Source organism: Rhagoletis pomonella, unplaced genomic scaffold (genome assembly GCF_013731165.1).
Source record: "Rhagoletis pomonella isolate Grant_MI unplaced genomic scaffold, Rhpom_1.0 Rhpom_scaffold_00006, whole genome shotgun sequence".
NCBI lineage: Eukaryota > Metazoa > Arthropoda > Insecta > Diptera > Tephritidae > Rhagoletis > Rhagoletis pomonella.
Genome location: NW_023458560.1, coordinates 66,448,376 through 66,463,100, shown reverse-complemented (window position 1 = coordinate 66,463,100; position 14,725 = coordinate 66,448,376). Strand labels below are relative to the sequence as shown.

The 14,725-nt window shown below is 36.5% G+C and overlaps 2 protein-coding genes across 5 annotated transcripts in view; both read right to left on the bottom strand.

The window, feature by feature from the left end:
* Positions 1–650, bottom strand: part of LOC118742049 — a 1,249-nt gene extending 599 nt beyond the window's left edge. The window contains exons 1-2 of the mRNA XM_036474016.1: positions 366–650; positions 4–41 (exon numbers count right to left, since the gene is read on the bottom strand). Coding sequence (XP_036329909.1) covers positions 4–41; positions 366–628 — 301 coding nt within the window. The 5' untranslated portion in view covers positions 629–650. The remainder of the gene's footprint in view (positions 1–3; positions 42–365) is intronic.
* Positions 651–1,429: 779 nt separating this feature from the next.
* On the bottom strand, positions 1,430–14,457 carry LOC118741143 (ras-related protein Rab-5B). 4 transcript variants are annotated; one of them, XM_036473001.1, is made up of 6 exons: positions 14,439–14,457; positions 6,634–7,252; positions 6,440–6,560; positions 3,299–3,467; positions 2,646–2,765; positions 1,430–2,559 (listed from the first exon to the last, which is right to left on the bottom strand). In XM_036473001.1, the coding sequence occupies exons 2-5, from the start codon at positions 6,900–6,902 to the stop codon at positions 2,659–2,661; spliced, it is 666 nt and encodes a 221-aa protein (XP_036328894.1). In that variant the 5' UTR covers positions 6,903–7,252; positions 14,439–14,457; the 3' UTR covers positions 1,430–2,559; positions 2,646–2,658. The 4 variants fall into 4 exon arrangements, with proteins under 4 accessions (XP_036328894.1, XP_036328891.1, XP_036328892.1 ...); XM_036472998.1 differs by lacking the exon at positions 14,439–14,457 and adding an exon at positions 14,224–14,400; XM_036472999.1 differs by lacking the exon at positions 14,439–14,457 and adding an exon at positions 13,723–13,845.
* Positions 14,458–14,725: the final 268 nt, after the last annotated feature.

Sequence of the window (14,725 nt, the reverse complement as noted above, 5' to 3'; positions counted from 1 at the left end):
CACCGGAAGGTCCCAAGTAGGCATTAAAAACACGCAATGTGCTGAAAGAATATTTACAATTGAAGGTCAATTAAAGTTTCAGAGATTTACTGCCCTATTCCCACAACACTGACAAAATTTATCATATGACTATTGTCACAATTACTGCGCCTAAAACACAATATAAACATTGTTTCGTCGTTGTCACTTACTCAGTAGGTCATAACAATAAAACTGACAATTGTCATACGACAGCTTAAAATAAATTTGCGGCATAGTATTAGGCGCAGTAGTAAAGGCAATAGTCAGCCGCTGAGTTTTGTCAGTGGTGTGGGAATAGGGCGGTCAATTATATAAACTATATACTACGTTGCACATATACTCACGGATCATATAAACGTACACGTTCCCATACTTGGACAGGAGTTTCTGGACGTTTTGTAAAGCTGAAACAGTCATTTATTGGCTCTGTTGTATTGAAATCGATGAGTATATCACTTTTCGGATAAACATAATGGAATGCTGGCTCTGAGTTGGAGTCTAACTGACCTAGAGCCCAAATAACATAATTACTCTTGTCGAGTCGTATCTCTTTGTCGCCAGGATCCGCTATTAACAGAGAAAAAATAAGATAATTTTTATTACACATACATATTCATTATTTTTGTCACGTACAAACTTAAATTTTGAACCTCATAAATACATAACTACCCACCATGCAAAACATGAGAAATAGGCAACAATCGTCAATGGCAACAAATTGGCGACTCACCGATTTATTGCTGTGGTGACAAATCGGCAACATCACTTCATTCATGTCAATTTTGAATAAAAAAGTTCTCAAAAATTCCGAAACTTATGAATATGGCGTCAATAGTATTGGCCAAAAGCATCTAAATTATGCCCAAGGACAAGATTGAAAAAATAGGAAGCCTCACAGCGAGAAAATGAATTAATTCCGATTGTAAGTTGCAATTTGGTATACAAAAAAATAAATTAAGTATTAAAAAGAATAAAATTATTCCAAATATCGCCTGAAGCGATAAGAAAAGGACTTATTCAGGTAATAAGAAAACGACTCGCCCAGGCGAGTTGCCTTCGGCGGACGTTTTAAAGCGACCGGTAATAGGAAATCGATTCGATGGCAATATTACCGGCAATAAATTTGTTTCCGAGGGCGACACATTTTCTTATTGCTGGCAACACAAATTGTTTGGTGGGTTTCCTCGGAATTTTTCTTTCTTTATTATGTATTCTTGTTTCATACATACAACATAATAATAGTAAATTTATTTATGTATAATTGGAAAATATTTTATTCGTAATTATATTTTCGATTAAAAAATAATTTTTTTTTTAATAAATTTTTTTTTTATAAATTTTATATGCATACATATACATACATATTTAAAATAATAATAATTATAGTAGTTTATTCATAAGTGTGAAATGAGAAATTTATAACTCAAATACTTTATTTATTATAAACAGCATACTTTCGTCCTCATCAACATCATCATCATCATCGTCATCATTATGATCATCATCACACAAACGTTGCGTTCTAATAGTAAATGTTCTTGTGAATATACACTAACCGAAAGTGAATTTCAATTTGGAATTGCTAATAAGAGATTTGCTTGACACATTGATAAATTGACTTAGCCAAAAAACTAACGAAAAACAAAAATGCTACCATTTTTACACCGACCTAGCGACGCAGCGACGAGACGAGCAAACAACCAACTAAGTGCTTGCAACAAGCATGTTTGTATGTACATGTTTATGGTGAACAGTTGAGCCCATAGAAACAATCACTGCAATTTCAGACGGTCACATCGCAAAAGAATATTATATGTATGTTTGTATGTTAATAGCTGTTGCTTGGAATTTCTATTGTTGTGGCGAATGCGATCAGCGCAAAATTCCAACAACCTTTGTAATAGTCATTACTCATTAAACTACACAATGCAATGCATATTTTAAATGTATTTTTGTATTTTATTGTTTACTATTTTATTTTTGAAAAAGTTTACGTTTGAACTTTCATTTAGTATAGATTATTAATTTGTTTACTGAATTTGCGGATTTTACTTTTTTGTGTTCTTTTTCGAGGAGTGAACAAACGCAAACGTAAAATGTTGATGTGGATGCGGGAGCAAAGTGAAATCTGGGTGTGTTAACAGATTATATATTTAGGCAGCTGTATTAGAAAGTAGTAGTACATTGCTGCTCGAGTATTGCTGCTGATTTTGGTGACGAGGGAGCTGAAAAGGGAGCGTTTGTTTGTTTTCTGTTTTATGTTTTTACTTTCTTTCTGTTATCGATTTTTAATGTGACTTTATTTTAATCTATTTTCATAGCATTACCATCCTTATCATAATTTTTCATAATTTAAATTTTATATTTTATATTATTATTGGTTGCTTTCCCACTCAACATCATCATCATCATCATTATCATCCGTATTTTTGTTTCTGCTTTCTATTTCTGGTTTTTAAATTGTAATTTAAATATTTATTTTTTTATTTATAATTATCAGCATAATTTTTTCAAATCTCTCGTTGGAAATTTCATTTTCTGTAAATGAGGTAATAGAAAATTTTTTAATGTGATGCAAAATACGAAAATGTGGGGGAAAAATATAAAAGTTAATATGCACTCACCTACAAAAGGACATCACTTGCAGCAATTGGTTGTTTGTCGGGTATTTTCATTATCATTCAGCCTTCTACCAGCGGGAGCGCCTTGATTATTTGCTCCGTCGTTTTTAGGTAATTTCTTAGCTGTTAGCAGGTATGGAAAAAAAGAATTATTTATAGTGCAAGTTTACAAGCACTAAAATAAAATAGTAATTATATCACCCACAAAAAAAAATGTATTTGGTCTGGCTAACAAGACTAACATTGGACGCTGGAAACAAAAGATTAGCGAAGTTTCATATTCTGACCATAGCTTCGGACCTAAAATCTATACCAATGGCGTTGTATCGCTCTCCTGACTAAACAATATCGGGCTATTTTATTGCTCCAAATAATCATTCATTAATAAATAAATAAATAAAATGAGCCTCTTATACTTTAATTTGTTCAACTTCCCAATATTTGGAAGACTTAGTCAAAACTCAAAAATTATTATTCATCGCTTTTAGAAAGTTCGCCTCCAAATTTAAGTGAAAAAGTTGTCCGACAAGAAAATTAATTCTGCGAAAAATTGGTACGTGTTTCAAGTTTTCCAGTTTGTCGACTTTAAGGGAACCATTTCACTATGTAATCCACTTCAATCCTTATTGTTATCAACCCTCTTGACTATAACTTACCAATTGCTAAAAAGATATCATTAACATTCATTCCCGTTTTTGCCGATGTTTCCATGAAGAGTAATCCGTTCTCTTCGGCATATTGCTTTGCTTCTTCGTATTCTACAACACGAATATTTGATAAATCCGCTTTATTGCCAGCCAGGGCAATAACGATATTCGGCGATGCCTAAAAATGAAAGTAGAAAGAGATTATTTAGTGAAATTTAAAAAAGAATTTTGTGCGAACTTTGTCTTTATATTTGGATTCCTTAGGGAGTAAAACATATATATATATAACGGGTACATATATAGCTGAAATTATCCCTTTGAAAAAGAGAGGTGTCCACAGCAACCTTATGGTCTCTATTTTGCGTTCCACTTATCACAACACCTCATTCAGTCTTACAATCTCCAGAAAGTCTAGAAGAACTTTCGGGGGCAGGGAGAGTATGCGCTTATCCTCTGGCCACATTGAATTCCGACTTTTTTCCCGTCTTCTCGCCACTGCCATACACTCAAGAAATAGGTACAACGGTGTCCCCTTAGCCGAATCGCATAAGTGACAGAGGTTATGACCAGATGCCTAACTTGTGCAGATCTCATCCTAATCTGCAATGCCCGTGACAATCCTCAGATTTTCATTAAGTAGGTTAATGAGGAATCTCTGTACCGCTACATAGTGCTTGCCTGTGTGTGTCCCTCCAAAATAGTCATTCCAAGCTGTTATCCTGCAGAGCTCTATTTTGAATTTCTTTACGAAAACTACCGCCTTGTTTATTTCAACTCTGGGGAAAAGGGCTAGAGGGAGCTTGGACATTAGCTTTTCCATGTTGCTGGGCGATAAGACTTCCTCATCCCTCTGAAAATCGACTAACCTGCTAACCGAAATTAGGGAAAAGTGTTATTTCCGCCACATTGGTAGTCAAGTCACTAAATTGATTTCTTCGTTTGGCGGCACAGGAAGCATGGCTAGCTACAAATTAACAAGGGTTGATAAGAGTTCGCTATCTTAAGTTAGTTCATTAAGGTTTCAACTTCTGGTTCCATAAATCCGGCCACTATTGATGCGGCTGTTTATGACTATCCCCTTCGTGAAACGCTTCCCGAATTAATGGCGATGTTGTTGTTGTTGTTGTAGCGGCTACTAAATCCCGCTCGGGTCGGATCTTCCAGCAACGTTGTCATCTGTTTCAGCTAAGGGGAGGCCCAGGAAGTTCGCAACTTCAACAGGATCTGTCCATAGGGACAGGGGCGTTAGCTGGGTGGGGTTGCGAAGAAATGCAGTGAGTCATGTGGCGACTCTCCGCATGCCAGGCATTGGTTGGGCACATCCTAGTGTATTCTGCCTGTCTGTATGCGATTGGGTCCAGCGGTTGTTTAATGAACCTTTGGACGTCAGTTTGTAAAGATGCCCCCTGACGTGCCTTGGCGAGGGATCTTCTGCAATCAGTGCTGCCGGCCAGCGACTTGAGGACATTGTTGCGGCTCTGTTCTCTGTTAACAATTGCGGTTGTGTGCGCCGAGAAGGAGAGCAGACTGTCGACCCGCTGGGGTCGGTTCGTCCGTCAACGTTGTCATCTGTTTCAGCTAAGGGGAGGCCCAGGAAGTGTGCGACTTCAACAGGGTGTGTCCATAAGGACAGGGACGTCAGCTGGGTGAGGTTCTCAGGGCATTAGAGAAGACTGTTGTTGTTTTTTCCACTACAGTCGGCTCTACATATACCAGTCCAAGGACTTTCAATTCAGCAGTCTTCCATAGGAACTCTTTAGGCAATTTTCGGCTGTTAAACACTCAATATTGTTTCCATAAGCTCGCCTCAGTTTTCCACTTAGGAGTAGCCCTATGAATTCCCCCCATAACGTTGTTGCTAAGTTTGTCAGAATTTCGAGGTGGTAAGTCTCTATAGGAAAATATTTATTAAGATTGAACATGCGTTGAAAGTATTAAATGGTGTATCCGCCAATGGTAGAAAAGAAGGAACAAGTACCCTTTATATTGGAAATATCAGGTAGAAAAGGATTTTACTTCATTTCCACAAGAGAATACTTGCGAGGTTGTACATATATGTACAAATATTTTTTCTTATTAATTTTTTTGTTAACCTATTCCATCAGCATAAACATTATATTGAGTCATATGAAGTCTCCGCTGAGTTATAGGTACATTTAAGAAGCACATTTTTTTTATTGGAAATCATTTTTAATAAAGCACATATTGGCCATTATTATCTACGACCTTTTGCCATTTTTCGAGTAGCTTCATAATTCCATCGGTCTGGAAATGCTGTGGTTTATCAGCGAAAAACTTGGAATTGATTGCTTCGCGACGTTGTAGCAGTTCATAATGGACAATTACCGTCCAATTCCACCAAAGACTCGAAAAAAACCAAGCTTTTAAGTTGTTTGTGTATCTTTGACCATGTGGATTGTGTTTCTTATTCTCGTATTCAATCCATTTTTTCATCGCCTGTAGGTAATGATTTGCTTCAAAAATTGTTCGGCTTCGTAGCGTTTCACTGTTGGTAATTCGGCAATAATGTTTTTTTGCATTTTAAAAATGGTCTTATGGTTGATATTTAGTGCATCCGTCATGCAGCTTTATTTCATCGACTTTTCCAGTGACTGGTCGACCAGAGCGAGGTGCATCTTTGACATCAAAATTTTCGCAACGGAATCGGGCAAACCACTCGTGATTCTGGAGTTCCCTCACAGCATTCTCACCAGACACTTGACACATTTTTCGGCATGTTTTTGGACCGTTTTCACTTTTTCATCCGCAAAGACTATTCATATTACCCAAACTTAATATTAATTTTGTTCTACAAAGCAAACCATGAAGAAGTAATCCACACTTTGACTGCCAGAGCAAATCGTTAGCAGTACAATTTTCGAACAACAACAATGATTACAAGAGTGTCATTTGTTTTTGTGCAATCCATTCAAAGAAGCGCTCGAATTTGCGGTCAATAACCGCTGTCAATGTACCTAATTATATGAATATATGCATGCAAATTTAAAAATAAAAAAGCCGCAATTATTTTATATCATATTTGGCACACGATGTAATTTAAATATATGCATACATCAATATACATACATACACATTAACACCAACAAACAAATACTCGTATTTGGTTGAAGGTTTATTCAATTTATTTACCTGTTTATGCAGTTCCTTGACCCAGGTCTTTGCACGCTGAAAACTGTCTTGATTTTGTATATCGTACACTACAATGGCAGCCTGTGCACCACGGTAGTACATAGGAGCTAAGCTGTGGTATCTATAAAATTGGACAAATCATACACATACATATTAAAAAGCGACAAATGCATTACAGCACACTTGCGTCTCACCGCTCTTGTCCGGCTGTATCCCATATTTCAAATTTGACCACCGTATCCTCTATGCAGATGGTTTGTGTTAGAAAAGCAGCGCCTATCGTACTCTCTTGGTATTCATGGAATTGTCCCTTGACGAAACGTAGCACAAGCGATGACTTGCCCACCGCTGATTCGCCCAATAGCACCAATTTGAATTGGCAATTCTTATTCTGCTGTGTACCGTTGGGACGCTGAGCTGTACTGCCGCTGGCATTGCCCCCGCTACGAGCAGTTGTTGCCATCTTGGTGTTGGTGTTGTTTTTGTAGTGGTGGTATTTGAATGATTTTTTTTCTCGTTTGCTTGAAAACGGATTTCTATTCTGTTCTGCGCTACCTTCCCACGCTGCTGCAGTTACAAATGATCGGTGTTTAACTTTATAACTTGCGCCTAAAAAGTTTTGTTGGTGATGTTGTTGTTCGGTGTTATGAAATATGTATGCATGTATTTTTTAATAACTATTAGTTTGTTCGATTGTTGCGAATGTTGGTCGAATTTTGTTTATGTGGAGCTAAATTTACAGCTGCAGTGCGCGTTCAAACCTTCACGCAAAAGGGGACGGCCGATGTTGTCAGATGTGGTCTGATTTTCTTACTGAAAAGATATAAAAAAAGGAGAATTTCAATGTGAGTGTATTGTATTATTTTTGTAACTAGTTTTTAATTAAATTCGGAGCCAAATATCAGCTTTTTCCTAAACTTTTACTAAAACTAGAAAGAAATTTGTTTATAATTTTTTTGCGAGAGCTGACGAGGATAGGTATTGTTTGTTGGCGGCCATGGTAGTTCTTAGAGATTACCCGGAGCATCGAGGACCATTGATTTTGAGGACTTAACGGGTTGCTCCGCATCCATCCGGCATTGACAGACCTGCCGATTGCTTCACATATAGAGCGAGCGGAGTACCTCAATGTTTCCTAAAATACTGCTAGCAAGCCAATAGGGGATCTTGTATCTGATTCTGAGTTTAGTTAGAGAACCAGAAAACATTTACGATGTTAGAACAATCCAAATTTACCTATAACCGTATAAGAATTCAAAGTATCTTTAGATGTAGTAGATATGTAAGTGTTGAAATGGTAATACTTATAATATTTTATCTTTAAATATTTCTTAAGCCTTTGAACCGGCCGTTTTTTTTTTGTATTTCATACATATAAATGTTACTGTACCATACTTTAGAATTAAACGCGCACAAAAAGCTTGCGTCACCATTTAAATTAGCCAGTGAATCATGAGAATGTAACTGAATATTAAATTAATATTAATAAGTTGTCAGTGGCTATCAAAAGCAAATATTTAAGCATTTTGTAAATATTTCAAATTTTATGCGTAAACAAAAGAATTGGTTAATTTTCCTTGGTGCTGATAAGATATCAAAAGTAAAACAACGCATATACGCCTATAAATGCATAATTCCTACCAGGCAGCAAAAAAGCTAACACAAAAGAAAAAAAGCAACTAAAAAATTGGAAAATGGGAAATAGGAATTGCTACGCTATTATGGTCATAGTGAGTAGCAGCAACAAGTATAAAATAATTAAAAAAAAAAACAAGCATAAAAAAATATACAACTGCATATTTAACTGAAATTGAGAGAATGCTGCAGGCGAGCAAGTCAAGGAAAAGAGAAAAGCAGACACAACTGAAACAAAACGCTTCTTGGTACGCAATCATCTTTCTTGTTAAAAAAAAAAAACAAAACGAGTAAAATTAACAGCGACACTTCACTTCCGCCAGCACAACAATGCGGCAATCAGATATAGTCATAAACATACAAACATAAATACATATGTACATGTATGTATGTATACATATGTATTACCATTCACATTTAATAATGCGAGGCAGTAGTGGGTCGCCCGATTTTAGTGGAGTTCAGCAGTTGGCGCTCGTCAATCGCCGGTTAATCACAACATTGCGTCCCACTTTGCCCAAATTAATAACTTTTGCGGCACGCTGCATCCGTTTATATAACTATGAACATATGTATATTTGCATGTATGTATGTACATATGTACCACAAGCAGAAAGCGCAAGCGTCAGTAGCTAGCTGTCTAGCGACAAGTATTTTGGATTTGTATTTCTATTGAAATTTCTTTTCTTCACTTGCATTTCCCCAACTGACGTCTAGTCAGTCTACCTTCACTCACTTTTACCAGCCCCTTGTTGCTCGCTCGTTATTAGTACGGCTTCCACAAGCTGTCGTCGATAATGACTGCGACGCTGCGACGCTCGTTGATTGAACTATGTTCTTATGACTGTCGCATACTCTTACTACACATGGATACTCCCTTGCCTCTTTTCAATTACTTACTTTACTTATTTTCCTCTCGATGATTGCGATAATAATAATCACAGAGGCCACTGCTGACATTGACAAATGCCAGAACAAGCGAATGCATCGAATATGGTGACGAGGCGTTATTGAATTTCGACGATAGGAAATCATGAATGGAAAAAGAGGCGGTTAGTTAAAGTCTGTACAGAAAATTAATAACGTAGGAATCAATCTAAGTAGTTTACGTTTGCTCTTTGGGGTACTTCTTGCCGCGTTATACCTTATATCCGATGTATCCGACTGGCTACCAACAGGCAATAAATTAATTCTACGTAATCTGTCCATACCCTAATTAGCTTTCCCCAATGATTACGGTCATAGAAATTTAATGATCATCTATTTCAAAATAGCTAAATCTGCGAAGGAAACCCAACCAGCACCTCCTCAGCTTCGTTCTGTACACTGTGGTAGCACAGTGGGGGGCTATATATCCAGAATATATGTATGTCCTGCATGTGGAGAAAAGACTCCCGCCACAAACTTTCCTTAATATGCCGACTTAAACTCACTCATCTAAAATCCCTCTAACTTTGGTCAGATCCTGGTCAGAGAGCGTATTTCCTAGGGTAGTATGACTTTTATTTACGTTCATATGGCAGAGCGGTCTCCAAACCCGGACCCACCCACATATATTTCTGGCCAAGGACTGTTATTCTAGAACTTTCCCCAATTTCTTTGAAAATATTTATGTTGTTACAACATCAACAACTTTTTGGCACAATTCCCAGTTTGACCCAAGATGGTGCTAAACGAACCACACTAACTCCAGTTGTATTCTTATCCTCGATGATTTACAATAAGCAATAAGCTGTCGAATGAAATTCTTAGCTCGTTTAAACTTGAATGAATTTCACTCAGGAATTTTAAACTGTCGGAAGAATGTTTTACCCAACGGCTAAAACAAGACGTTGAAGCTATAGTAATTTCGAAAATGAAAAGTGCGCTATTATTGTGTAATCCGCTTATTTAGATAATCTCACATTTTAGCGTTATTTAACAACGTCACGTCTCGCCGCCAGCTGGAATTCATAGCTGCAATTAAGTGCAAATAGCGACAGCGCATGGATATGATGATATATTCACATAAACACAATGGCAATTAAACCGTTGTGGTGAGTGGGAAATATGGAAAGAAAAGTAATAAAGAAATATAAACGAGTCCAAGTGCACGTCTCAAGCCGACTGAGAGTGCTACTACTGACTAGAAATACATCACCAGTGCATAAGTATGAGCGAGAGTGGCGACAATTTGTCCACAAACCAGCACTGCTACGAAAACATTGCTTTTGCCGCAAACTTAATTAAACAATAACTCAATAGAAACCAAAGGAAAAACAATGAAAACGCTAAGAAACATATGTATGTAGAAAACAAACCAGCAAAGCAATGAAAAATTAAATGGTAGCGAATACGTATTGCAAAACACAAAGCAAGCCACAGTAGAGGTGTTCTAATTTATGCAAAAACAATGGAGAACAAATCAAGTTTGTCGATCAACAAATGATTATGAATAAATGAACATATTCGCAAACGCTAATGAATCGTAAAATGTAGTATAATTTATATGCATATGTATGTACATGTTTATAAGAACAATGTACGTCAAGAAATGCGGGCGTTAAATAAACTTAGAAATTATAATAAACAAATGCCTTGGCATTGAAGGGAACAAAGGCAATAGTGTACCTATTTTATTATTTAAAATACTCCATAGCAATGAGTGTATGTGTTGAGTGCCTAGTCGGGCACCTTGGAGTGTAAAAAATATAAGTAGTACTTATTAAGTACATATCGCTTGAGTGAAAGTTGCCAAGTCCCATTTTAAAAATTTTACAGGAGGAAAAAAACTTCATAAAGCCATTTTCTTCAAGTTTTTCTTTTACTTTGAATAAAACATTTTGCATGTTTAAAACGAAGCAACAAAGCTCCAGCCAGTTTCTCCAGCATGCTGTATCAAAATATGAGTTTTCATAAAAAGTTGATTTAAAAACTGTTCACTCTAAGCTAGCGATATGTATGTCAAGCTTATTAATTTAAAAACCCTTGCATTAGAATAATTGTCCGCGGTAAAATTTGAGTGACAAATGATTGCGAAAAAATACATTTTATGAGCCTTATCATTTTTTAAATTTTTTATTTTAAAATAAATAATTACGCAGTTGCACAAGCCTACAAGTAGCGAAATAAGTGTAATAAAAAAGAAAATGATAAATATTATTGGGCCATTTAGCAAGATTGTATACGACTTAGATTAAAAAAATAATAATTTTGAGGGGAAGTCGGAAGAGCAGTTTTCTCAGCCGAACTGAGGCTGAGCAGCGCATTGTTTATTTAGTGAAGTGTTGGTTGCCCAGCATTACTCAAACTCCCAATAACAGTAATCATGTGACAGTCCTTGGCCAGATATGAATCTGGATCGTTCCGGTGTGTAGGCCCGACTCTCATGAAAACAAGAATCAAGTCTTCAACTTCTCTGACTTTTAGGCAGCCCCTAAAGCATTATACTCATATATTAACATCGGAAAGTGCCTTCAGAGTGCCGCAGATGGTTGAACGAGATATAATGCCGTACTAAGGGCCGTTTTCTCAAGTAACCTGTAACTGTAAAGCTCTTTTTATAGTTAAAGGTTGTATTAAAATTTATGAAAAAAAAGCTCTCGGCTCAATCCTTATCCATTCGTCCTGAAAAAGAGAACCATTTTGAAATTCGTGTTTTTACTCTCTAGAAAATAATTTATGCAAAATCACATGCGCGGTTTTGTATTAACTTGATACGCGGTTTAGCATTTTGTTGATACGCGGTTTTGTACTTTAAACGTCGCACCTTTATTTTTAAATCAACCTTTAAATACAAAGTTAGCTTTAAAGTTAAAGGTTATTTCAGAAAACGGCCCTTAACCTACTATCAATGCAAATCCTTTTATATGGGCTCGCCTTGTTAGATAATTATAGAAACATCTTTGAATTAATAGCCTAACAACAACAACATTTCTCAGTAGATAATCAATACTCCACTCAAAGCAAATGCAATACCAATTTCTCAAAGAAAAACAATACATACATATGTATATACATATTTGCATGTTTCGCAGCAAAAATATAAGCGCTATCGAACGCTATTGTTACTTGGAAGATCATGTGATGCGCACAAACAACACCGGATAGAGTTGTATACACAGAGCGATAAAATCATGTCAAGCACCTTGAAGAATAAACAAAAAGCCAGTTAGTTTAAATATGTAAAATAAAGATAGAAAATGGAATTATGAAACCAAACACGTCATCATAGAATGAGTACCAAATTTCTTGGAGCTACTGAAACCAAACCAATGCAGGAACTGGAAGTTCGATGTTGTACCTAGCCAAAATAGATTTTTCTCACTGATAAGAAATTCAAAAAGGTTAAATTTATAGAGGGAAAAATACATTGCAATACTACCAGTAATCGTAAAAAGATAGGCGAGTTTGTATGTAAATAAACACATTGAACTCATATCGTTTAAAGCGAGTGGAATAGCAACCACCAAACTTACGCTTAGTACTTTTTAGTAAATGCACTACACAGCCGGAAAAGTATTAACGCAAGAAACTGAAAAATTCAATAACACACAACACATCTGAAATTTATTAAAGTAAAACAGCTGACGGCGAACGATGTACGATGTGTCACCAAACAAAATTTGATATAGAGAAGCACGAGAGAAAGCAAAATGACGAAGAACATCGTGAAACGTCAACAAGTGCAGGATTTGACAATTTTCCCCTAGTTTTCCACGTCCTTTTGATAAGTTTATTTCACCTCTGGTGATAAACATGGTGCATATATGTATGTATGTAAGTATGTACATATGCTAAAAGGGGAGCTGGAAAAACACTAGAGAATGATTAAGCTAGTCATTTGCAGTAAATTAGTAGAGAAATTTGTCGGAATCAAACTTCCTAGATATAATGCGTGACAAAGTAATATAATAGGACAAAATGCGTAAATATTTTGCTGATATAATTGTGGGCGTTAACAATTCAACGCCAACTTCTCTCGAACTTTTTGCGCAAAGTTTACATTTTAGCCATTTCTGAGAATACTCAATTCCCGTTTATGCAATTTTTTTCAGAATATCCAAAGAGCAGCAATATAGAAACCTATTCAATGTCACTGCCTAGGAAAACGTTTACATATTTGTTAAATCTTCCAGTGTTTTTCGCACTCTGTTGCTGAGTGCCCCCTCGCCCGGCCTATCAGTCCACATCAGCGTTCATTTAGCTGTGGGGCGGATTAACATAGCCCTAATTCAAACACATGTACATACATAGGTACGTAAATATCTAACATTCACTGGCAAAAAAGAAAATCAGTAACACAAAAAGTTACACACGCAACTGTGGCGAAGGATAACATAAGCAAAAACAGGCCATAAGATCTCCTCTAATCCTGGCGCAAGATGAATGCAACTTCAAACCTATATAATTCGTTGAATTGATATTCTCTTTGTTCGCAAAGCACTTGCAATTTAAATTGCAACAAATTGCGACGTTAGTACCAGTTCCAGTACTACAAAGTCGTAAATTTAATTAAACAAAAGCCAAGCAAACACAGCAATCGCACTGACGACGTCGCGTTAATCTCGACCTCGGCACAAGCGCTTAAAATAGGCCAAAATCGACATTAAAGCACAAATTTATCCACTTATTCGCTCGCGTGCACATTCACTTCGATTTACACTCACTTTTTCGTCTAAAATTTCAGGAAAAACTACAATTATTTAGCATTAACTGGGATTTTACGTTTTTTACAGATTTTGCGAACATCAATTTGAGAAAATGCACTTTCTTAATACACACTGACACTTGGCAGCACTGTTTGAGCAGCGCAAAACAAATGTCACCCACCCAATACGACCAGCCATCTTGCTCTAACACATGCCAGCGCCGCTTGCACCCACATTGTTTTCGTCAAATGCAAAACAGTATTTGACGCACTCCCACACTTGCATTAGTGTGCGTGTGCTGTCAGTGTAGCAAATTTTTCACGGTGCTAAATGTACTGATTACCCCGCTAATGCCCTTTCCTCTTCTAACATCCTTAAAACACCTCCATCATTGTGATGACTCGTACATCGTTCACCCAAGACTTCATGGAAAAATCCAAAATTTTACGCTTCTGCAAGAGCTAATCTGTTTCTTTGCTAATTGTTTGGCTCTAAACACTTTGTTGAAATTGCATTCACCTTTACAAAAATAATCCTTCACTTATATTGTTCAACAATGGGCTTTCAAAGCCACGTTCTTTTTAGTAATTTTCGCTCGGACCGCACTTTTATTTAGTGATATTTTTTATGAAAACGGCACTTTCTCGCACAAATTACAAATCGCACAATACGTGTTATATTGTGATGGCAATTGGCAGTTCATCGAGCGATAACGATTACTGTCAGAAACTCACTTATCAAGTAGTGGGTTTTGCAGCGATTGAATATGCTAAATTGCAATTGGCAACTATTGAACACACTAAAAACGTTTTGATGCAAAATTATTCGAAGTGACGTAAACGATAAAGAGAATTATTAAATTTGCTGTGCCTTTCATTATTAACTGCGATTATTTTTTTTCTATTATCACTAGCTTGCTTGCGACGTCTGGCGGTTATAAAGAGCAGCAAATTTCGCAACAGCGACACCTACACCAGAGAACGTATAGTTATGAGAAGATGCAAATCGTAAATCTGCTCTT